The 26,219-nt window shown below is 38.8% G+C and overlaps 1 protein-coding gene across 6 annotated transcripts in view; it reads right to left on the minus strand.

The window, feature by feature from the left end:
• The window catches only part of PCGF5 (polycomb group ring finger 5), a 65,258-nt gene that overhangs the window by 12,862 nt on the left and 26,177 nt on the right, over window positions 1-26,219 (minus strand). For 4 of the 6 annotated variants that reach the window (XM_077183072.1, XM_077183070.1, XM_077183069.1 and 1 more), the window contains 7 exons: window positions 20,127-20,436; window positions 10,851-10,947; window positions 6,396-6,451; window positions 6,217-6,276; window positions 2,912-3,060; window positions 1,698-1,796; window positions 579-668 (listed from right to left, as the gene is read on the minus strand). In XM_077183072.1, the coding sequence (XP_077039187.1) occupies window positions 579-668; window positions 1,698-1,796; window positions 2,912-3,060; window positions 6,217-6,276; window positions 6,396-6,451; window positions 10,851-10,947; window positions 20,127-20,238 (663 nt within the window). In that variant the 5' untranslated portion in view covers window positions 20,239-20,436. Of the gene's footprint in view, window positions 1-578; window positions 669-1,697; window positions 1,797-2,911; window positions 3,061-6,216; window positions 6,277-6,395; window positions 6,452-10,850; window positions 10,948-20,126; window positions 20,437-20,545; window positions 20,633-20,876; window positions 21,096-26,219 lie in introns of those variants that run through there. The other 2 variants (XM_054637012.2, XM_077183071.1) reach the window with 2 other exon arrangements.

A 26,219-nucleotide genomic window follows, 5' to 3' on the forward strand; every position in this document is an offset into this window, starting at 1 on the left:
TGAAAAAAAAGTATTTTAAAAAGTTAAATACTGCAATTCTAAAATATACACATGCAGCAAGGAAAACCCATCTGGCTGTTATCTGAACGTTATTCTACAGCATATCCAAAAAGAACAGAGGTAGTATTAACAGAAACAGTAATAAAACAATTAGATTTCTCTAGTAATTTTTTCAGTGTCACTTTCAGTTTATTGACTGAATAAAACAGGTTCTTACTGAAGAACTGTTGGATGCAGATTCCCCAACTATTCTAACTCAAAAGGTCACCAAAAGCAAATTTGATGAAAAAGAACAAGGGCTTGGGTTTTCAGTTATTTGACTTAAAACTCTGAGCAGAACTTGCATGTACACATCATACTTCTGCTATTTTGAAGTTTCAGAATCTACACAATATATGTGCTGAAGGGTCACCCATAGGGTTTTACATAAGGAATTCAGAAAACATGCAGAATGCATTTTTCAATAGGGGTTTTTTGAAGGGTCATAGATTATATTTGGGCCTAAGATGTGAAAGCATGTATAGTATCTATAATAAATATACCCAAACATCATTTATCAATAATGTAACAGCATTTACGTTTTCTCCTCTTAGTCTCCATCTTGTCATATAGATGAATTCCATAGTGTGATCCTTCCCCATGATTTCTCCGTTGCATAGTACATCCAGCTTAAAATACAACAGAACAAACAGTAAGACAAAGAGAGGTAGAAATTTAATGTCTAAAGGAATTGCTAAGTGAATCCCCAGAGTTAATCCTTCCACTCCTACCATTATACAACGATTCCATCAGACATGTATATCAAAGCTGGATGAATACAGCATGCTGACAATGTTATTTTGTACCCTGGTATTCACTTTTGTGTTTTTATTAGAAGTGTGGACAGAAGGAAGTCTGCTACCGAGGTATGAAATCACCAGTAGACAAACATTCCCTATATTCAGCTACACTACACAGTATCCATTTGAAGAGAAAGTCTTGTGCATATTTTGAAGGCCACCTTGCTATGCCAGTACTCTTTTCAAACCCAAAGATATAAACCAGAAGTACAGAAATTTTCATTTAAAAAATAGATTGTAAAGAAACTTTAAAAAATTAGTTTAAAAATAACTAAGAAATTACAAGGAAAATGCACTTCAAAGTACACAGACATTCCTTAACTGAAAGCAAAAGACAGAGAAAACCAATGATCTCAGTGTGAAAAATGTCTACTTTAAACTGCATTATAGCATCTTTCTGCTGCCTGCCACTGCAAATGTTTGACAGTATTTTCATTATTAGACCTATAATATTTTCTGTGTTTCAGACAAAAAAAAAAAAGACAAAACTTTGAAGTAAGCAGATTCTTTGTAACACAAGCCATTAAGGTACCAGACAGATTAAAAACCAAATGACACCAAAAAGGCTGATCAGCCTCTCATGACATGGTGACAAAATCCTGTGCTTAGTTATAACCTGTGCACCAAACCTAACTCAGCCCTACCCCTGACCAAAGCTGGGAGGCTGCTGCTGGTGCTAAAGACAGCCTGCCCTGCATGGAGCCTTTGGAAGAATAGGGTGAAGAAATAATCTGTGCTTCAGTCTAAATTCCAGCATGCCTGGAAAGAGGGAAAGTGGGTTCAAACATGACTGAATTTCACAGAAATATATTATGTTGCAGGGAAATAAAAATAAAAACATCTTTCTTTCAAATGTACCTCATAGGAACTTGGAAGTTTTAATTTTAAGCTGAGAAACTTTTTGATAGTTCCCACGGTCACTCGAGTAGAACAGCGGATAAATTTCTTCATTAAGCCCTAAAGCAACAGTAACAAATCAGAAAAAACACGTTAGAAATTTAAAAATTTAAAAAACATGTAAGCAATCTTTAGTGCAGGAGCACCTGTAACTGATAATCTTTTCAACCAGAAACCAATTCTCTTCTAATTCATAATGACACCATAGGTTCTTTTTTGTTCACTTGTCTTCAAAATTTAAAAGATGACAAACAACTTCATTTGACCCATCTCTGGCTCTTAAGATATTTCTAAAAGATACAGAAGGGAGGAAAGAAAAAAACCAAAGCCCAGCTACCACCAAACCCATTAAAACTCCCAGAAGAACTCAAATAATCAGTGTGTTTCTGTTAGTAGCACTGGGGGTCAGAGACATGTTGCATTTCTTAGAAGTGTTAAGAACCTCCAAAGTTATACATGTAACATAACACTTAGAAAATACAAGTATTTTTATTAGAAAAGTTCTTAAATATATTTTTCCTTTTATTCTTCTATTTGTAATTTAATAAAACATTGTTAAAATCGAAGGTGACTTCTAAAGACTTTCTTCTAGACTAAGTATGTTAGGTAATCCCCTTCAGGAATAGAAACCAAACATCCCTAACTCTTAAAACAGCAATTGGCAGGTATTACTCCACACATTTTGCAGACTGAAGTGATCTCCCCAAGGCCACAGACAACACACTGGGGTCAGAATCAGGTTTACAGCTCAGAAGATCTGGATCCCAGTCATTCAGGGCACCACATATTTGGTAAGCAGGTTCATTCTGGCATGTTAAGACAGCAATCCTCAAGGTATGAGGCAGCTCACCTTCAGCCAGCTTTATAAATACCTCTGTGGTGTGCTGTAATCTGTTGTGTAGTGCAGTTATATACCATAAAGGCTGTAGACTACAAAACTATAATCCACACACACACAAAAATTCCACTGTCACAGATGGCTTTCTGTATAGAACTGTAATTTTCATAAAATTCCAAAGATGCACTGAAATGCCTCAAAGGAAAGGACTAAATAACCGTGAAGTGGGAACAGGTGACTACAATCAGGTTTGTTTTTAATGGTTATAAAATGATTTGGTTCCTGTAAGATGCTTTTCTGTCATCAATAAGTACAGCACAGCTTGTTTGCTACTCACTTTGACAACATTATCTCCTGACTGCCCATTGTTGCGTAAACAGTCGAGGCAGATTGCAATCTGTGGGTCACTCCTGTGATAGTCTTTGTCTTCTTCATTTTCATCACACTCCTCATCTACTTTGGGTTTATCAGCTTTTGGACTTTCATCTGTAAAATACGAAGATTATTTAAGTATAAAGTAATTAAAAATTATATATATAAGGAAATAAGGTATTTTTATGAGCCATAATTTTTCTTCTCATTAACTTCACACAGTTTTAACTCAGTGCATTCTTAAACTGACCAACTTAAAGATCTCTGGAAACAAATTTTCACTGCTGAAATTTTAATGCAATATGGAAACAACAGATTTCTATGGAACAGAAAATAATTAGTTGATGGCCTATATTGGGTATGGCTGTCTACTTCTGATATGTTCAATAATTAAAACCCTGCAACTCTGCATGCATCACAATCACTCAGACATGTAAACCTACTGTATAGTGTGGCAGTTCAGTGACAAAAATAATGTTTTTAAATAAACAATAGAATGACTAATCCCAACACTTATATATCGAAGTAACACAGCCAATCAATTCATATTAACTGTCACAATAATCCAGTGAAGATAAGTCCCTATAATGCAACCACAAGGCAAACTAAACCTTAGACTTCATCCACTTTTGACCAGATCTAAATAGGTCACTATAAGAACTCCAGGTGTCTCTCCAGAAGGATTTTACAACTAAATAGCCATATAGTTACTTACTCCCTTTTAAAAAGAAAAAATATAAGAAAAGAGGAAAGGTCTGTGTATTTTTTAGTAGAGCTTATACAAACTACATAATCACATAGAAAATGTTATCCCCTTTCACTCTGCTGTTAACATGTTCTATTGGTTCCTGGTTAAAATTGTAACTCTTTGGAAAAGTACCATCTTGTATGGTTTAGAAAGGTTTAGCAAAGTTGAGCACTCAAATGCTAAGACTGGCAAGTACAGTTAGATAAGGCTGCAATGTATGTAAATAATAACCATAAAATGGAGTAAGGTTTACAGATTTAGTGTACAGTATATAATAATCTTATTGTACACATTTAGCTTTTTTTCTGTATCCCCAACTTACTTATTTTGATTTAAAATAAAGGCTGCTCTCTATTGGAATAAAACATTAACACAATTAACTTGAATAAGCTGCTTTCATGTTTTTTCAAAAACCTTTCAGATCAAGTTCTGCTACTTTCCTACACATACCAGATTCTAAAGGAATTTAGAAGAGTTCAGATGAGAAAATGGAATGTAAACTTTAATAAACACCAAGCCATGACCAAGTTTCTTGACAGAGTAATTAGTTGCCTTTGTTCAATTTCCATATTCAAGATGAGTTTTAAGCTATATTCATTACTTTTCTCTCTTAGAATTTTTAAGCTTGCACTAATTATGCACGATTTATCCCCAAATCCCTATTAGCTAATGACACATTTAGTTGAATGTGTATTATATACACATTTTATTCGTATCATCTTCCAGGAGCAGAATTTACAGTATCAAACTGCAGATTATTTTCTTTTTTTCTGAAAGTCCAGGAAGCAAACTTTATCAATTGAGCAGGTGCAGTCTACCTGCCACAAGCATTTGTTCACTTCAGGCTGGACAGTACCACTGAATATTTTCTCTCTGTACCATAGTATTTCATCATTCATCAATTCTTTCTGGCAACCACTCTCCTACAGGTGTCACCAATGGCTGAGATATGCTTTATTGTTTGGGTTTTTTTCCTTCTGATATGTGAAAATTTTAAGTCCTGGGATTTTTTAACAGCTCTTAGATGCTTAGGTTAGGAACTGTGCTGCAACCTGTGGCACAGGACATAACTGACAGACTCTTAAACTACAGGGACAATCTGACTACAGGACATGGTATTGACAACTGAAACAGTCACTTCTAAATGAAATTATCCTCAGCAAATAATTTCTTACCAGGCAAGATTCTAAATGCTTGTTTGTGGCAGAAAATAGCTTAAGTGCTCATAATTTGTATCAATGAGTTGTCATGACTTTCAAATACTTTGCAGAGACAAAGTTCCACAGCCCCAGGCTACAGTCTCTAACGGAGTTGGATACATCTGTAGCTACTCAGAAGTATAATCTGTGAATTAGAGCCTTCCTCTCATTCACAAAAACAATCCAAGCTCTCACTACACTTACTAACTCATCTCTATTGGGTTTATCATTAAATTAGTAGAGGAAGGTAAGAACCAGAAGAGTAAGTTGGTCAAAAGTAAGTCACATTATACAAATTTGCAAATTATCTGTTGATTCTTTCTATGTATATAGCAGAAGTTCATTTTCTAAACAGTCAAGAAATGTCTCTATCTCACAAAAATTATTTTCTGAGTATTTTTTAAAACTGAACAGGTATACACTACATAGTATACTGTAGTAAACTAATATAATTTCATCTAAACTGTTCTGCAGTTCACAATTTATTTATATAATAGAGAAAATAACATTGTCCCTCACAATGGATGCCTAATCCCAGTCAACAAAACTTGTGAGAAAGAAAATTAAATGTTACGAAAAGAAGTTGAAAAGAAGATATTATAAAGAAATGAGTGCAGAAGAATATAAGATGTTTACTTGACAGTTACCCTTTACTGAAAATAGCTATTTTTTAACTTAGCAGAGTCTTTCAAAAGTTCTTTAAAATCAAATCAAATAGGCTATGGTATTAAAAACTTGATGTCAAATTAAAGGGGCATAAAACCAGCTGGATCTAGGCCTTGCTTAGCACCTCAGTACTGAGTTTCAAAGTTCATGGATCAACTACAAAAAATGAAACAAAACAAAGCAAAAAAACCAAACCAAAAAGTCCAACCAAAAAAGCATTGTGGGATCTATAGAAAACAATTATTTGGCATGTGTGGAAATCTGTTTTACTGCTTGTCATAACTAATTCTTGACAACCTCCTACTTAACAGATGGTGAAATTTGGTAACAGAAAGTAATTTGTAAAAACTCTGTAAAAAATCCTGTCTTGCTCTATTAAGAAAATTAAGAATTCAGCTGGACAATTGTGAGAGTGTTGCGAGTGAGAGCCTAGGATAATGCAAATGAAATAATGGTAAAATAGCTACAGTTTGTTATTAACCAACTGGTTGATAGATAAGCAGTAGCATGTGAAGGCCCATATATCTGCACAGATTCACTACAAGTTTCTGTAGTATCTCTGAATTCAGGAAAAACAAAATGTACTTGTGTCAGTGAAGAAACTGGTCTTAATAAACAGTGTTACTTAACACACAGATGAAAGGGAAAAATCATCACCTTGTCCATTTTCTTGAGGTTTGTTTTTCTTCCAAAATTCAATCTCTCGCTGCAGTTCCTCTAGTTAACATCAAAGAACAGTCATGTGAATTTTTAAATCAATACCAGGTATATAATTACAAAGAGCCATGTTCCCCCCACCAACCCAAACAGTTCCCAAAACCAAATGAGAAACTTACGTTCTCGAAGTCCAGGCACCAACTTAAATATAATTTCCTCTAAGGTGTTATCCAGCCTTTCAGAGGGAAAAAATACATTTCACATTAAATGGATACTAGCATTTTAAGTATTTTTAGTGTTTAAATAACAAAAGCTTTTGAATAACGAGTTGCATTTTTCTGGTAAATAATGAATCCTATCCTGTCAAAGTCAACTAATTTTAGTTTGAGACAACATGCATTAAAGCTTATCTCAACCATCTCCTAAATGGATTTATCATAGAAATAATGAAGGAATTACTTTTTTAACATTTAAAGATGAGAATGAAGCAAAAGATAAAAACATTATACTTAACATTTTTATTTCTGAATTTGTATTACATACAAACAATAGTGCTACTAGAAGGAACACAATGGAAAAGTAGTATCCAATTTTAAGGTCCAGCTCATAAGTAGTAAGCATGAAAATGATAAACTCCATTATCATACTAAGTGTTGAAGTGCTTTGGTAATAAGCCTGTTACAAAAACTGAATAGACTATTTCCTACTTACCACAGCACAGACAAAACAGTCTTGGCAGGATAAAGAAGCCAACAGTGCATCCATGCTGCTCTGACTTGATAGTTCTCAGTACCCAGCACAGTTAATTTGAACTATTTAAATCTGCCATGTGTTGTATACCAGAAGAGAGTACACAGCACAGGCATGTCCTTTGATACCCTGATATTAGTGCCAAAACTAGTTATTACAGTCCCTTCCAGTGTACACACTGCAGTCACTCTTGTTGCTGAAGCTAAAATCCTTTTCTTTCCTTTTCTCTGAATTTAACCAAATCTATCCATTTAGTTTATCATCTGCTTTCTAGTTCTACTTCCTCTCCTGGTCTCTTATCCTTCAGTTTCCTCTGGTTTCATTCTGTTTCCTTTTTCTTCTTCTCCTTTGCCCTTTATGTTCTATCTTGTCTACAGAAAGTAAACTTCCATTGCCCAAAGCCTAAACAAAAACTCATGACAAAATAAACCACTAAATAATTCAGAGCAATTAAGTATCTTGACATTCAGTCAGGATCTGGCATAGTTTAAATTGCCTTATTTTTTCATCTCAATAACAATATATTTCTTTATATATATTTGTAAATACATGTGTGTACATGATATTAATAATACACTATAGGCCTGTTAAAAAAGCATAGCTGTTCTGTCATTTGTTCCCCAACAGTTGCAAAGCAGGAGTAAGAATGAGTGTTTTTATTGTTGAGGAATGCCTACAATCAATATAAATTGATAACAATAATCTTAAAATAAATACATGAGTATTCAAGGTTCTCCTTACAGAATTTGTACTTGTACTTTACAATTAGACCCATTACCCAACCATCAGGTTCTGAGATTAGATCCCTGTGGCATCCATCAGTAGATTCAGTCATACCATAGAAATATTCATGTTTCAGCTACACCCACAACCCATTTTTAATTGCTTCTTCTTAAGGGGACAACAACAACAAAAATTCAGCAAGTGAAACATCCCTCCCATAAAAAAGAGAGAGCACTTTCTCACAGATAAGAAGGAAATTAAAATGGTAGGATGTCTGAGTGCTGGATTTCTGATAGTTGACAAGGTAGCTCTACCTTCCCAGGTGGTGTAACTTGCAGCCTTCTCTGACAGTATCTGAGGGAAATACATGGTGCTGCTTGCTGGGAGGTTCCCTCAGCAGAGCACTGGGAACTTTGGAGCATGCCTTGGAAATGGAATTCATTTTTCACACTGTAAAAAAGCTCCAACCTTCATAATTTACTCATTAAAAGAAATGAAATGAAATAAGGACTTCAAAAGGGAACACTACTACCTTAATTAAAAATCCCTCTGTTCTTGAGGATGGTATAATACATGCTGGTTTTCTTTCATTTATTTTTGAAAATTCCCATTTAGCACATTCTAATTTACTTTCAATGGCTCAAAACAAAAGTCACTGGTAATGCTAAGATAGCAAAAAAAATCCAGTATACTTTGCAAATTTACAATGCTAGAAGCAAGAAGTGGTTTCCCACTCTAGTCAATACTTAATTTTTTTCCAAAAACTAAACAAAAAACCTTTTTTCTTTACAGAGGATAAATACTAATCAATACTCTGACAGGGAGCAGGGAAAAAAAGTCCAACCTGATCTTTAAATGCAGGGAAACATGAAATTATTACAAGATTCTCAATTTCAGATGCATCTTTCAGTGTTCCCATAATCCACACATGTAAGCACTCTGACATAAAGATTTGTATTTTTGTGTCTCACATCAAACTCATTCCAAAATGAAACTACTTGAAAAAGGTGGTCTCAGTCATTTACTATGATACTTCCTGAAAAAAGAACATTGATATTTCAGAGATACCTCTTTCCATTCCCACATCTTCCAACCATCTTCCAAGTCTCCAAACCGGAGCATATAGAAAGAAGAACCAAGCATTCTGCCAGCTTAGTATAGCTCCTTTTTTCACCTCTTCTATAATACTGAATGAGTCACAAGATCAACACTCTCTGATAATTACCAGCAAATGTGAACCAAACTAAGACTATTGCTCAGGAAAACTTGCATGCACAGGAGTATGCCAGCAAGAGAAAAAAGAAGTCTGCCCTCATGGCATTATCAACAAAGACCCTATTGAGTACTGATGATGCAGAATTCTGCTAAATTAGTAAAAGGAATTCTTAAAATTTAACACTTTTCCTACATTTTCATTTTAGAGCTCAATGTTGAATTTCAGACTTGGTCTTGTAGTTACAAGAGACCCTAAGTGCTGCCAACTAAGAGATACATATAAAAAGCCCACATAGTTATGAAGTTACTCAGAACTGAGTTTAGAAGAAGTTTATAAAGCTTATCTGAGAGATCTTAGTTAAAACTCCTAAGTGTTGTTCAACACAATTTCTCAGAAAATGACTGCATTCTTTAGCAATGATGGGGCTGATCTCCATGGTCAGAGTGTAACTCTTGTATTAAGCTATGCAGGCAGCATCCAGGAAAGATAATTCCATTGCATGGCTCATGTGCTCTTCTGATTATTAGTTTAGCAAATGTTTAAAGCTGGTTCATAAAATACAACCAGGAAACTACTAACTATATGCAGTTTCTTGGCAAAGAGACCAAATGACTCTAAAAGGAATTTCAGGAAATAATTGCAGAGAAAATAGCTCTTCCCACATTTCTGGCTTGTGCTCTCAACTTTCCTCACCCATCTATAATTTCCTGCTCAAAGGACAATATTTGTTTACTAAACATCTATTTTATGTTTCAGAAAATGCATTTTTCATCTCATATGAAGTGGTCCTAGGAGAATAAAAGAAATATTTCTAAATGCTTCTGTTTTCAGCTTATTATTAGCCTACAGCATATTCTGTTATGACTCACACAGCACCTCAGAAACTGACAGGAAATCAGAAAAATAATCTACATGAACCTGCTCAGCCCCACCCTTCCAAAAATATTCAGATGACAAAGTCTTAGGCCAATAACACCCTTTACAGTTGCTGAATTGAATCTCTTTCAGTTATGCCCTTGGTACATAACTGGGAATGGTTGTGCACGCATGGATCAGCAAAAATCAAAGCAATATATGACAAATTGTAACAAAACAAATGACATCAGAAAATTATACCAAGCCTAGTAAATTCTACATGTAAATTTATATTTCTACATTAATGTAAGAATAAGTCCTTCTAAGTTCACAACAGTATTACAAAACAATAATACTGGGGGATGGGGAGGAGGTCGTGCTGGGAGTGAGGGCACAGAGGGCCTTCATCACTCCAAGAAAACATGAAGTTCTTCCAGTTATGATGACATTTGCAAATTTTTCTATCTTATTGGATGTCTATCATCTTTGTTTCAACATAACACCACTAAAAGTGAATCCAGAATTTAATAATTTTTTTTTAAAAGGTGTGTTAATACATAATTAAAAACTCAAAAAAGGGTATTTTTAATGTAAAAACTTATTTTCATGAGTGTCTTTTCATTAATTTTACAGCAGATTTCAATTCAGTTTGGTGGACTTATGCCTTGAAAAACATTGCTTTTAACATGATTCATTTTCTATATGCTGCTCTAAAAATAAAAAGTTGCCATGAGGTTTGGAATGCCCTAAATAATTAAAAAAAAACCCTCTAGAATTTAATTTCATGTAAAGAATAAAAGGTATCTGGTTCATTTATTTGTTTAATAGAGATATTATTTTTTTTAACTTGTGCAATAGAAGCACTATTTCTGTGTCTTTCCCTTATGTTTCCTCCTTTTACTATATCTGAAAAATTCAATTTAGACTGTAGTGGGAGCTGAGAAAATGACAACCTATATGGCTTAGAACAGTTAATATATGCATTATACAAATAAGCAAAACAATTATTGCCCTTTTAGGATAAAAACGTTAAGATTTGTTGTTGTTGCTGTTCTTGCATTTCAGCAAATGCTCTGAAATAGATTCTTACCTTAACATTTCTAGTGGATTGGTCTCATGCACTTGGTTGCCACACCTGGGACAGTCATTGCTGTCTTCAAAGTGTTGAACAATACAAGTCTTACAAACTAAGACAGAGAAGGAGAAAATAAAAAGAAAAAACCCACTTAGACAAAATCTAAATAATATTGCTCGAGTATGACCTAATGATATCTGGTAGCTACCTCACACATCAGAAATAAAAGAGTATTGTCTTAAAGTAAATAATTACAATGTATCTTATCCCTTTCTTGTTCCCCAAAACCATCATTAGTTCTGCTCCACTGGGACACCAAGTCAGCAGCACAGGCTGGACAAGCACTTTAAATTATGAGATATTTCTGCTACTCAGAATTCTCCCAGCATCACAACACATGAAGCCTATAGCCTGTCCCACCTTCAAGAGCAGGATCTCAGGTGGGTGCTGGGGAACTTCCACCATCACCTCAGCTGATCTGAAATAACTTACATCAGTTCAATGGTGTTGCTTGCAGCTGAAAATACTGGTTTAAACACTTAATGTAAGAAAAAAGGTCACAGAAACTGTACACAGGTTCAAAGTGTTTCCTTTTTGACACAGTGCTTTCCAAAGCAATGACAGAATGTACACTCAACATTTAATATTTGAACCTTATAATGAAAAATCAGGATCAGGACCATGGCAAGTATCAATAAACCCAAACCAACAACAACGTGAATTTAAAAACCAATCAACTGAAAGTAAACTAAACAAGGTGCTACACTACTGTTGCTTCCAAATGATCAATTACAGACTGTAGATTTTAATGCCATTAATTATGGAAGCCAAGCTGACAAGAACAAATATGCCTGCTATTATTACTGCACAACAATGTTCTGGATGGAGATAAACTCTACCCTCTTCTTATTATTAATTCACCTACACTGAAATAAGAACTGCAAATTCATCAGTAAATGGACAGAAAAAATAAATGGACTGCTGTGACTGCAATATGCTTTCTGCTGAAACACTGTAAATTTTTTCATCAATTACCTAAAGTATGAACATCTCTAAACAAGTTGGTAAGTCCTAATTGTAAGACTCCAGGAATCTTGAACTTCCTTTAACAAACAAAGCCTGTATTTGTCTTTGCTTTAGAATGCTCAGAAGGGTTATATCAAATCAGCTGATGCTGATAATGCACACATATTAAACTTCCATGCAGGTGTTTCTTCCAACTGCTTTAAATCACTAACTTAAAGACATTAACTTTACAGCCCAAGATTGTCAAGGAGTTGTAAAATAACTCTTCTGTCAGTTAAGCATTTCAGCTGCAGCACCTGATAGCTCCTATTCCTGGTGTCTATATGAATCTGAATTCACTGCTTCTGTCAGGAGAAGCTGTATGGGTTAGTGTGGGTGAGGACAATACCAATGAACCACCAGGTTAAGAGTCACAGGCTGTCTCAGAAATGCCATTAGTTGGAAACCTCAGTTCAAAGAGTGGGGCAGAAAAGGGCTGAGGAGCAAGTATGATGATGAAGTCATGGAGTCTAACACAGATGTAAATTACTGTCATCTGGAAATTCATGTAAAAGTCACTGAGGTAAGTAACAGAAGAGTTTGGCTTACTCTAGACCTCTTCTAACTTGACTTCATAGAAACTCAGCTTAAAGATAACTCTTTTTCAATGGAGTTTCATCTGCTAACCCCTGTAACAAAGGAAGTCTTTATGTTTTTGGTAAGCCTTCTGTCTGGTATAAACAGCAGCATCTCTATGGAGTCTTTCTAGCCCGAGTTAAAATGATCAAGAATAAACAAAGTGGGAAAATTTGTAAAAATGTAATGACAACTGTTCAATATTAATTTCAGAATTGATAAACACAACCCCTAGCCTTCTCTTGTTTGGAAAATGTCAAGGCGTCCAGGCTGGATGAGGCTCTGAGAAACTTGAACTAGTGGAGGGTCTCCTTGCCCATGAGAGGAGGGTCAGAACTCATTAAGGGTCTGTTCCAGCCCAAACCATTCTATGAATTTTTTTTTTGCAACAGAGACTCAGAGAATTACCACAAAAATTCTTCAAAAGGAGAAGGGGCTTTGTTTCAATACCAGAGTGAATTGGTTTCTTTTCTGTAAGCAATAGAATTAGCCTCCTTCTGAAAGGATTTCCTTGCGTTTTAGAAAAACTTTCTGAAATTCTTAAGAGAATTTAATTCCCTTCACTTGTTCCCAGGATTTCTGCTCCACTCATGTCAGAGAAGTTCTTGAAGTCTGTGATGAGATGACACTGTTCTTACTGCATTGAGTTGTCTTGTAAAGATATTTTACATTTGAGCTTCCTAGGTTTTTTGTTTGTTTTCCAAACTAAAGATAAATAGGGCCTATCTGAGCTATAGCTTTCATTTACATCCAGAAGAAATCTGAAATTATTACTATTCAGAAGAACTCCATGCCATGGGATCAATAACTAATACACTTATTTAAGTCAGATAATTGACTCCATAAAATCTCCCAAACACTAAACACTGCTAAACATAAAGCTTGCTAATATCCACAATAATGTAATTGGAAGAAATATTTATAATATAAACCAATCTATGGAAAAGAACTGAATTCCTCAGTCTGAATACATTTTTGTGCTCTCTTTATACTTTTTGTTTCTCAGAGGAGACAACATTGTTGGAAGGCATGCATGGTCCAAGAAAGGACCTAATGATTAATGGAGAGCTTAATTTCCAGTGTAGGAAAGGTCTTTGAGTAGAACATATACAGAGAAGACATCTTAAGGAACCAAGAACCTTATTCCAGTCCTATATGGATGTTTCTCTATGCCAATAAACACACAGATCTGGATCATGTGTTTGTACAATCAGCTCAATACCATAAAAACCCCCCTGAAACTGTAAATCAATACTGAAGTAATCTAAACCACCTTTTGCTTTTTCTCATGTAGAACTATGTTGTTATGAGAATTTGCTGGTGACAACTAAACGTGATTTACCAACAAGAATATAAGGGTAAAAAATACATATAAATTCTAGCATGCAAGAATAACAAACTGATACATGATACTCCTAGTGGGATCATCAACAAATATTTTCCTATATGATAGGTATAATCATCCTCTGTTACTCTCAATGTAAAACACTGAACATTTTTCAAAGCCTATCTCTTTGGAGTTTCAGAAAATGAGATGAAATCTAAACATTGGGTGAAAAAGGTAGGCAAAAAGAGAATCCTTAAACACAATTAAATGACAAATATCATTAATTCACCACCTTAGGGAAAAAACCAAACTCCAACCCAAAATCCTTCAATGCTTCTGGTACAGATTAATAAAATAACGTAGTTTCATTTGCTTTACTGTAGGTCATGGTAGGGCAGCAAACAGGCAAAAGAAAACTGCTTAACCTAAATGTACAGTTTGCAGAATTTTGAGGTAGATGTTACACATGCCAGTGAAATGAAAACTTGAATTTCACAGTCGTACAATGACATTTTAGATGAGACACAATAAAAGTTAAACTCATGTAAGATGACTTTCTGTGGCTGATAAAAGTACTTGTGTGACATATGCTAATTGGCTGGCTGCATAACAATGCTGTTTTCCAATACACAGATATGTGGTTCACACATTCTTTCAGATCTTCATAATCAGATGAAAAACATAGATACAAGTGCCAAGACTGGGCTGTATGTCACAAACAAACAAAAAAAGGATATCTCTTATGAATATCTACCTACATATGTATCCATCCAGGTTACTGTTTAAATGTTGATTAATGATGGACCTAAATAAAACTTCATATTGCATTTTTAAAATAAAGTATTCTACAAGATAATGTTTAATTAGTTAATTGTGGTACAAATTCTTTGTCAGAACTCATCCTGTGAATTCTTCCAAAGATTTCCTCTCTCAAAGTTAATCACTCTGATTCAGTGAGCAAAGGAAGGGCACAGGATATGCACAGCTAGTGGAACATCAAACCCATCTAGTGGAACATCAAACCCATCTCACTGATGGCACAGAGGTGCAACAGGGCATTTGGTATATTTACTGAAGTATTTCATTATCTACCTTAAGCCTGCTTTAAAAGCACTTACTTTTAGGGAAAGTGTTTGCTTAAAAACAGGACAGAAAACTTCACTTAACCACCCTTTTCAGAAACTATACAAGTGGGACTACTCCTCTCTTAATTACTTCTACCAGACACTGTCACACTGGATTTTCTTTTGTTAAAAGGGAGAGAGAATTTCAGCATGTGATAACCAAGAAAGACTTTTTGTGTTGAAAACTATTTAAAAATAACATTTAGGCCCTGCTACATGGCACTGACTAAAGTTTTTGCAGGAGAAGGAGTCTGAAGGCAGCTCAGCTTGCTTGTCTGAGGGTGAGAAATTTTGCTGCAGTGAAGTTTTTTTGGGATCTTGTGTTGACAGCATAGGTTTTTAGCAAAATCTGAAAACCACTCTGGTTGAAAGATTATTTGATATTGAAAATTATTTCTCTGGTAAATTTCCTGCAGGGAAGGACATTTCTGAAAGTTCCTAATCTGGCTTGGTTGGCAATTTCTTAACACAAATATTAGAGAGACCAACTAGGAGTAATGCACCTTTTGATCTGTTCATAAACAGGGAAAAGTTGGTGATGAATATGGCCACAGAGAGCAGCTTGCCTTGAGGTGAGCTGAGGATCTTGAGAAAGGGTACACATTTAAACAGCACAGTTAGGACTCTGAACTTCAGGAGATAGGACTTTAGCTTGTTTAAGCAACTGCTCATCAGATTTCCCACGGAGAATATCATTGGAAAGAGACTTAAGAGAGCTGGCTGAGCTATACAGTCCACTGTATAGGGAATTATGGCAGAAGAACTGCTTAGTGCACAAGAATTGCTTAGTGCACATGGTTCCTAATTAACATGCAAAAGTAGATCATATTAGAAGTGGAAACAAGAATGGGAAACAAAAGGATATAAAATCACTACTCTGGCACTTAAAGACAAAGGTAGGAAAGCCAAGGCTCAGCCATAGCTAAAACTGATGAGAGACATAAGGGAATTGTGTAAGTATGCTGGTAGCTGAAGGAAGCTTAGACAAAATATGCCTGTTAATGAATGAGGGAAACAACTCAGGAATAGCTTATACAGAAAGGTTTGAAGTCCTCAGCATCGTTTTGCCTTGGTCTTCACAGGCAGTGCTTGATCCTCCCTATGAACTAGCTTGATTTGGGAAGGAGAGGGATAATCAACAGCCAAGGAGCAGCAGGTTAAAGCCTACTGAGAAAGACTGGATGTACTTAAATCTACAGGCCAGGTAGGACTCACTAAGATGAAAGCTTATCACCATAATCAGGGTGATTATGAGAGGTACCTGCTGACTAAAAGAGAGTGGTGTGTTATGGGCACCTGTAATAAAGAGGGGAAGGATGGCCCAGGGAAGTACAGCTGAACAGCCTCCTCTAGCTCACTAGGAAGATGGCAGATTACATCATGTCCCTTGGAGTCAATGTCCAGCTATGTGAGGGACAAAAATGGAATCAGAAAGTGGAAACAGCAATTTGCCAAAAGCAAATCATGCTATAGGCTGGCAGGTGATGTAATAATAGCTTGTACCATTTGAACAGCAGGTACAAGAGTGACAGAGCCCATCTTCTGGGGAGTGGCAAACAGTATCACAAGGAGCAATGGTCACATGTTGACATTTGGAAGGACATTCAGAAAAACTAGATAAAGACTGTAGCATTGGAAATGGTTATTAAGAGAAGCTGTGGAGACTCCATGCTTAGAAATTCAAATGTCAACTACACAGAGGCATGGCTTGACCTGGTAGAGTGCTGGCAACTAACCTGCCTCCTGCATGAAGTTAGCCTAGACAACCTCCAGATGTTTGTTGATGTTTTCAACCAACATTTCTATGATTGTGTAAACAGTCTGTTATTTTTTAAGATACTAAAGAATGTTCTTGAGGAAAGTTTATTTTGCAAATTTTCTAAGTGCACACTGTACTAAACAACAGAGTGACTCAGGAGACAGATGATGGGACGTGCCCTTTAGCTCACATCCAGGCTGCTTCCATCAGTGGTTCTTAAAACATCCTTGACAACTGTGTAACAGACTAGAAAAAAAGGTTTCAGTCCATAAGACAAAACCATTCTGTTGAAAGTAGCAAAAGAGAAATGAAGTACTGAATTTGCAGAATAAGTAATTCTGCACTAACACAACCGTTTCCTTTCCAACAGAGATAGGAAAGTTTGCAGTTCTGGTACCCAAGTTCCACTTAGGTATTATTCACCCAGTGAATAGTGGAGTTTTCTGTCCAACATTTTCAAAAGCCCCAGCAGAAACATCTCTTTTTGAAAAGACACTCATTTCTCAGAGCAGGACTTAATATTTTCCAGAAATACAGACTATGCAAATCAACTGCTAATTCCCTGCTGTGGTTACTACTGATCACATTAGTTCCCCTATGATCACTGGAGAACATCTATGTCAATACATGCTTTTCATCTTGTCCAAAGTCATACATTGCACTCCCCAAATCTAATGAATTTACACTGCTTCTTCAACCATTAATACCTGCAGATTTTGATCATTTGTACAACACTGCTTTCAATCATGGCAATTAGTAAGTACAAGACAAATACCAAAGGACAGTTAAAATCATTGTATACTGTGTATCTATTTGGACAATACTGAAGAATCATACCTGTATGGTACCATACCTGTACTTGAAAAAAAAATTAAAAATATTAAATATTTTCTACAAGATAACTTAGCAGAGTACCTCCCTGAATTCTTCCATTACCTTTTCCTTTGCAGACATAAGATTTGCATATCACCACTGTTTTCAATTTTTAAATTTTCCTTTCCATCACTGTAATCTTTGTATCTTGGTAACTGAAACTAGACTTTGCTTTAAAGAAACACCACCATCTTTCCTACATTTCTACTTAAGGACCCAAATATGTGGCAGTTCTTTGGTGAGAAGACCTGTTTAACTATATGGCAGCTCAGTAAAATTCATGTGCTCTGACCTGGGAACTAGGCAGTGACAGAGCTGGCTCATTGAAGAGCTCACAAACTACAAAAGAACAAAAGAAGCAGATGCTGCTGAGAAGAGAATGCTCCTCATGCCATTATTGTTTTGTAATAGGACCAAAAGTAAATAAAAAATAAATTATGTAAACAAAAAGATACCACAATAAAAACATTTTTTTCTTAAATCTGCTTTCCAATGTAGCTATTTTCCCTTAACCCCAACCTTTTAAAAGTTGTCAATGTTCATTAAACTTCAACCATAAAAAAATAGCTAATACTGGAATTTTCCCAGTTTCTTTAAAGGGAGAGAGAATTTAATAATATATTTATCTGTCTCTAATAAATTTACTTCTGTTAAGTACCTCAGTCTTTTCCTGATTCTTTGTCACTATTTTCCCCCTGTATCCAATAAAGAATGAAAATCTTCCTTAGCACTCCTTTTCTTGATAATGTATTTATATAAACATTTTTAATTGTCTATTATGGCAGTAGCCAGATTAAGTTCTGGTTGGGCTTTAGTCCTTTTAATTTTCTCTCTTCATAACTTCATGGTGTCCCTGCAGTCCTTCTGGGTTGACTGCCCCTTCTTCCAAACTCAGAGACTCTACTTTTCTTACTAGGATCCAGAGAAGGCTTTCTGTACAGCCAGGCTGGTCACCTTCCACTAACACTCCCTAACACATTCCCTGGTGCAACCCCACCAGGTCTCCTTCCTTGCCTATCCCTTCTGGAGAGTTTTATGGCCATCCACTGCATCCTCCCAGTTGTGTGAGTTATCCTGCCATATTTCTGTGATGGCCACTGTGCTGTAATTTTCCAGCTGCACAGTGGCTTCCATTGTTTTAATTCTCTGTGTGTTTCATATAGTAGGGATGCAACACCAAATTGTAAAAATTAACAGTGAAGACATTAACAACTGCAAGAATAACACTGCACAGCAACTACAGGAAATGCCAAGACAAGACTTTAAATGATATTTATTAAAGGTTTAAAAATGGGAAATCTACCAAAAGACATACGCTTCCTCTTACTCTTCTTTTAGAAGACTTCAAATGTTATTTGGAAAGATGTCAAATTCTAAAGGAGGTCCAGTGAAACTACTGGCTATTCAGAAATAAATGTAAAAAAAGCAAGCAGGTAAATAAGCTTGTGAAAGTAAGATGAGAGAGTTTGACAGGACCCTTCATATGTTTAATATAATTCATACATGACAATGTATGATGATGTAGTAGGAGCAGAAGACAACCTAAACAACTTTTCCTGAGACAGTTTCATTGAAAGAGATCTATTTCCTAAGAAAATATTTTGCCACCTTCAAATATTTCTCTGCATTGTGCCATGGAACACTGCAGAGAGATGTAGGCCACTGCTGAACAAACTAGTGTATCCATCACACTTACTGCCAACAGATACATCAGTTGAAGCTTCAAGCATGGTTATATCATCAAAAGAGCACACCTGACCTAATGATCTCACCTGAGATAGGCCACAGTGATACGTCAGGTGTTAGAGCCAGCACTATCACCACTAGCCTAGGGCAAACAAAGGGTCTCTGTACTCTGCCAGGTCCAGCAGAGCTGACATACCCTCCCAGAAAAATGGGTCAGGTTGGAAAGGAGCCCACTGGGTCATCTGGTCCAACCTCTCTGCTCAAGCAGGGTCATCCCAGAGCACATGGCACAGAATTGCATCCAGACTGCTCTTGAATATCTCCAGTGAGGGAGCCTCCACACCCTCTCTGGGCAATCTGTTCCAGTGCTTGGCCACCCATACAGTAAAGAAGTTCTTCCTCATGCTCAGGTGGAGCTTTCTGTGCATCACTTTCTACCCATTGCCTCTTGTTCTATTGTTGGCACTACCAAGCAGAGCTTGGCTCCATACTTTTGACATCCACCCTAGATAGTTACACACCTTAACAAGGTCCCCTCTCAGCCACCTCTTCCTGAGCCTGAACAGGCCCAGCTCCCTCAGCCTCTCCTTGTAAGAGAGGTACTCTAGATCCTTGATCAACTTAGTACTCTCTGCTGGACCTGCTCCAGGAACTCCATATCTCTCTTGCACTGTGGAGCGCAGAACTGCACACAGTTCAAGATAACCCAGACTGCAGACCAGTGTTTAGGAAACTTCAGAAGAGACTGGATTAATTAAAAATATTTAATGTAAAAATTCAGTAAACAAAAACAAGCACAGTGGTCATATTAAACACATTAACACTTAAAAAAACCCCCAACAACTTACGAAGGAGGGACTATTTTAAAAAGTATTACTTACAGGTATGGAGGCACTCTGTTACTGTAGTTGGCTTGATGAGATAGCCTTTACAGATATAGCAGGTAATATGAGGATTGAAATCTTTCACCAAGTGCTTCCTCTGAGTAGCCATTCGTGGAGCAGGAAACGCTGGCAGAGTGCTTGGGGCCAGAGAAGCAAGTCTGAGAGGCGCTGATGTCCACAGTTCACAAGAGCTGCGGCGCTGCTCTGTGCAGCTGGACTTCTCCAGGCATTTGATCCTAATTCCGCAGGTCTCACTGAGACATGGCTCATAACTCCTGCTCCTGCGCCGGGCGAGTCATTTTCCTACCTGTAACACACGTGGAAAACGAGAGCTCCGTGAACCTGGCCGGACAGCGGCGATGCCCCGGAGGGCCGATGTCGCCATGAACTTGGCAGCGTTCAGGGCTGTAATTTACATAACAGCAGCCGCCGTGCGCCGGCAGCCGAGGTCCGAGGCCGTGCCCCCGCCCCGCCGGGCTCCGGCCGCGGGCGGGACGGGCCGGGGCCCGCGGTGACAGGTGCAGGGGCCGCGGCCACAGCCCGCCCGGCACAACAGCCCACAACAGCTCCGCTCCGCCCCGCCGGGCCGGGCCCGCAGGCCGCGCCGGGCCCGCGGGGAGCAGCCCCCCCGCCGCCCCGGCCCCGCGGCCGGAGAGGGCGGCGGCCGCCCGGCTCTGCCCCCGCTCGCCCGTCCCTCCCCTCCCGCACCTGCGGCGCCTCCCGCCCCCGCCGCGGCCCCGGCCGTACCTGGCGCAGCCCCGCGGCCTCGGGCGGGCGCCCGGCGAAAGAGAAAGGGAAACGCCGCGCGCCTCCCCCGCTCGGAGCGCTCCCTCCTCCCCGCCGGGCTGCCGCGGCCGGTCCCGGGGCGGGCGGGACGGGCGCGCAGGCGCTGCTCCCGGCCGAGCCCCGCTGCGCCACAGCCCGCAGCGCCGCTCGGGGCGGCGGCGGCCGGAGCAGCGCGGGCTGCCCGCGCACGGCGGCCGGACGGCAGCGGGGCGGCGGCGCTGCCGGCCCCAGGTGAGCGCGGCGGCGGCGCCCTCCGCTCGGCACACACCCGCCGGGGCACCGGCGCCGTTTCTTAAAAATAACTTCAGCTTCTGCCCGTGGAGGGGTGGAAGTTAAACCCATTTCTCCAGCCCGCAAACGCAAACACTAAACACTGCACTAAGTTAGCCCGAATGCCGTGAAAATACGTGTGCTTTCCTCGAACTGGGACCAACTAGCCAACGGCTTAGCACGAGTAAAAGCTGTCTCCGTGGTTCAGTGCATCTGCTTTTGCCCCTCCTAGTCACAGAAACTCATCATATTACCAGGTAATTGCCCATAAAACTAATGCTACCTTAATTTTCCAATTGTACTGTTTCTAGAAAATTTCTTTTATACTGCATTTAACAATAATGACAGAAACATAAGGAGACGTTTCCTGTATCAACAGCAATGCCACCACATTACCTACAACTGTTTTAGGTCTTTGCTCTTCTGGTCTGCATTTTGAAATAAGTGCTCATTTTGCAGCGGCCCTCCAGTGCACTCTTCCCTTTCATCTTTGTGTAAGAGCTGCAACAGCTGAAGGCTTTCATAACTTTGGCCTGCTTCTGCCATCCAGTCCTACTGCTGTAATATTTACCAGGCAATAGATCTCCATTAACATCAATTCAATGGCTAGTCTGAATCAGGTGCATCAAAAACTGTTACAATTAAAGTTACAGTGCAATGATGTATGCATGATAAACCAGACAGAGCAATCCAACAGAATCTGAACGATTTTTCGTGATAAAATGTTCATCTTGTATGAGGTTATTTCTCCACAACATGAACAATGAACAAAAGTTTATATAGCTAAAAATCTTTTGAAGCAGCACACAACCATAGAGTATTCGAAGTTGGAATGAGCCCACAAGAATCATTGAAGTCCAACTCCTGTTCCTGCACAGGAACATCCCTGAGTCACACCATGTGCCAGAAAGCATTGTCTAACTGCTTCTTCAACTCTGTCAGGCTTGGTGCTGTGACCACTTCCCTGGTGACCCTGTTGCAGTGCCCAACCACCCTCTTGGGTGAAGAACCTTTTCCTACCCCTCCCCTGACTCAGCTTCAGGCCATTTCCTCAGGTACTGTCACTGGTCACCAAGGGAAGAGATTAGTGTCTGCCCCCCTGCTCCTCCTCACGAGGAAGCTGCAGCCTCTGCAAAGTCTCCCCCATGCAGAACAAGCCAAATGAGCTGAGCCACCTGCTCCTCACAAGGCTTCCCCTCTAGGCCCCCCACCATCTTCAGAGCCCTCCCTGGGCACTCACTAACAGATTTAGATTTTTCTTACATTGAGGGGGCCCAAAGTGCCCCAGCACTCAAGGTGAGGCTGCACCAGTGCAGAGGAGAAGGGGTCAGCCCCCTGCCCGGACTGGCAGGGGATGCTGTGCCTGATGCACCCCAGGATTCAGTATAGCTTAATGGAGTTGTGTTTTGATGGTTTAAACCTTCTACTGTTAACTATTATTTGCAGTTTTATACCACAAAACACACACTGACAAATCACAGGCTAAAGAACACTAAATAGAGAAAGAGACAACAAAAACTATTCTAAGTGAGATTTCATAGCATAGTTTATCAAGTATCCCATTTGAGAAAATAAAGAACCCAACCTTTTCCAAATGAATCAATCAGCTGGGCTCATGTTTACATGGTAATGGATGCACAGTATTCTATTCAAGCACATTAAAAACTCAGTTATGTCATTCATTATACTGTGTAGGCCATGCAGTAATGCTCACACAGCAGTTGGGATACTTGCAGACTACACAAGTGGTATTGATCCCCATAAGTCATGCTGAAGTCCCTCTTTTAAGGACAAGCAGTCCCATGCCAGGCAAGTGATAGTGTAGATGACAAATTCTTGCCTCATCTCTCCGCAGTGCAGGAACTCAGTCCTGCTGGTACCAAGTTGATGCTGACTGAAGGTGATGAAAGCTGAGGCTTTCAGCACCTTTCCAGACCACAACATAAAGAGCAAATGAGAAGCAGCACAGAAGAAGCTCTCATTTCATTATCAGAGGAAAGTGGATCCTTAAATACTTATGATTTATATCATCAGGAAGCAAATTGTGTTAATAAATGCCTATGAATTAATTATAAATTCAGAGACAGTTAACTTCTAGCACTGCATTCAACAGGTTTATTTAAACATACAGGTCCATATATGTGATGTGAGCATTTTGATCTTCTTATAGCAGTTTAAGGGTAACAAGAATAGTGTTTGAATCAAACAAGGCATTCATTTCATATTATGAAAGAAACAGAATTAAGAAATTAACTGAGCTCATCAGAGTAGATATGTGTCATTAGTGACAGGAAACATGGTGTCCTGGTTCTCTTGCAAATATTTCCCCAGCTCATCTGGGTTCTGAATTTGTTCACAGGGAAAGTCCTGGGCTATTGGGTCAGAAAATTCCTTTAGGAAATTTTCTCCCATGGCCCATTTTCTCCCATTCCTCACACCACTGAGGATTTTCCATGCCTGGGTCAGGTGCCTCCTCAACCCCTCTGGACATCTCAGCCCTCACTCTAGACAAGCTGCAGACCGTATAGAGGAAGCTTACCAGATAAAATACCAGCAAAGTGGTCTCTTGAACATTCAGGGGAAACTAAGTATTCTCAAAAGGTGACATAACAGATTAAAAGGAGAAGAAGGAGAGGAAGGGCTGGGAAACCCCATTCCCTACTCCTCCTCTAACAAACTGGGTGCAGTTACCAATAAATCCCCAAAACAGGCTACGGAAGCTAAGATGAATGAACAACAGACCATACACATTTTGAACAAACCCCAGTACCTTTGTTAACCCTCTATAAATCATAATCATCATACCCAGCAAAACAGCAATCCTAATCAGTGCCCTTCTTCTGTAAAAGCTACATGTTAGGAACAGTACTGGAGCTATTTGTGGGTGAGAAAACAAGCCTAAGTGTAGGGACCAGAAAGACATCAGTGCCTCAAGCCAGAGAGATGCTATAAATTCAGGCAGCATGGCTACTGACTGCTTTATCCCAATAGAGGGTAAGTAAAACCAAAATGCAATCAGGACAAATTTTTTTCTACTTCCTCAAGCCCCACATTGGGTGCCAAAATATTTGTTCTGGTTTGAGACAAATTTGGGAGAAAACACCCAAAAGGTGTCTCCTCTGAAAAGGCAGATTCCAGCAGCCCTTCCCCCAACCAGTTCAGGAGAAAATCTCCTTGAAGAAAACGGAAAAAAGCTGTTTCTTTAACAAGCAAAGTAGACATAAGCCTGGAAAAATGGATAATATTAAACAATAAAACTTCTTGCCATTCTGAAGAGATGGCAAATTCAGAGAGTCTGTCTGTGGTTCAGAGGGTTCTCCGTGGGCTTGGCTTGGCTCTCACTCAGTCTCTCCAGGGCTCAGGCCTGTCCAGGCTGCAGGGCCACTTGGGGGGGGCAGGGGGGGGTGGCCCTGAGCAATTGTCCTGGTGTTCCAGAGCAGGGAAAAGCTGAGCAGTTCCAGAAAAAAGACACTGTCCCAGGAAAATCTTTCTTGACTCAGGTCACAGATGAGAAACCAGCTTAAAAAGCAAAGGAAAGCTGCCCTGCCTCTATCCATGCTGCAGACAACACACCAAGTGAAAGGAATCTGGGGAGGAAGTGAAGCTTCTGCAGACAAAACTGCACACCACTGCTTCTCCCTCCCTTGGCTCTTGGATCTAGTGTTAAGGCACAGAACTCAACATCCAGCATCAGCAGATGGTGGGGGATACAATACAGTATCATAAAGTCACCCTAGGACACATGGTATGACAGAGCTGGTGACTATAGCCCTCAAATGAGTGATGAAAATACAGCTGCTCTCATTTTTCTGTGTTTCTTCAACTTTTGACTCTCTCATCAACTGACTTTCACTCAGAAGTCCTCAGTGTTCTCTAACACAGTGCTTACTTTTTTAAAAAAGTCAAGTCCTTTTTCACATATATGACTTTCCTAACACATAGAAATAAATGCTGCTTTCTAAGCATTACCATCCTTGAAATCCCTGAAGAACTACTGTATCATCCTGATGTGAAACAGAGTAATAACTTACATTTCATATCAATAAGATGTATCTTTTGAAAGGAACAGGACTGTTCAGTCCTGACACACAAGAACTTGTGAACTCCAAGCATTTCATTAAAGCAGTTCTACTACTTTTTGAAATATACCAATGCTCATTGTCAGCTCCCAAGTAAATTTCAGACAAAATAAACATTGATCAATAGAGCCAAATTCTCAGCAAAATTTTAAATGAGTGAATAATACTAACTTTGCAAGAAGATCCACATTGGTACAATGTTACATCTTTATCGAGCTACTCTAGAGTCTTTCTAGGCAAGGCTCCAACTACCCTCCAGTTATCCTAAGAGTTACTTGTATTTTGTAGATGAAGGAAATACTGAAATCCATCTGAACTACGAAACTAACAAAACAAAAAATCCTTAGTTTTCTTGATAGAAATTGTGAAGCAATCTGAATGGCATTTAGAGAGAACCACAGCATTCACCTTCACCGGATACTGATTCTCTAGACATCTGATGGAAATGCCATTTTACAGCTTTAAAAAACTTCTGTTCACAGAATTCCTTAGGTTGGAAGACACCTCTGGAGATCATCTAATCCAACCTGTCTGCTCAAGCAGGGCCAGCTAAAGCAGGTTGTCCAGGACTGTATCCAGCTGGGTTTTGACTATGTCCATAGATGGGGCTGTACACACTCTCTGGGCAATCTGTCCCAGTTTTGATCAACTTCATAGTGGAAAAAAATGTTTTCTTGTTATCAGATAGAATTTCATGTGTTTCAATTTGTTCCTATTATCTCTTTTCCTGTCAGTGGGCACTACTGAGAACAGTTTGATTTCTTTATCTTTATTCTCTCCCATCAAGGAATTATATATGCTGAAAAGATCCCCTGAGACTTTTTTTCCACAGCTGAGCAGTCCCCGAACTCTCCACCTCTCCTTATACGAACAGTGCTCCAATACCTTAAAGACCTTTGGGGCCCTGTGGGCCCTCTGGGGCTCTGAGACTTGCTTCATGTCCTTGTTCTAAGAA

The sequence above is a fragment of the Agelaius phoeniceus genome, chromosome 9, assembly GCF_051311805.1.
Source record: "Agelaius phoeniceus isolate bAgePho1 chromosome 9, bAgePho1.hap1, whole genome shotgun sequence".
Classification (NCBI taxonomy): Eukaryota; Metazoa; Chordata; class Aves; order Passeriformes; family Icteridae; genus Agelaius; species Agelaius phoeniceus.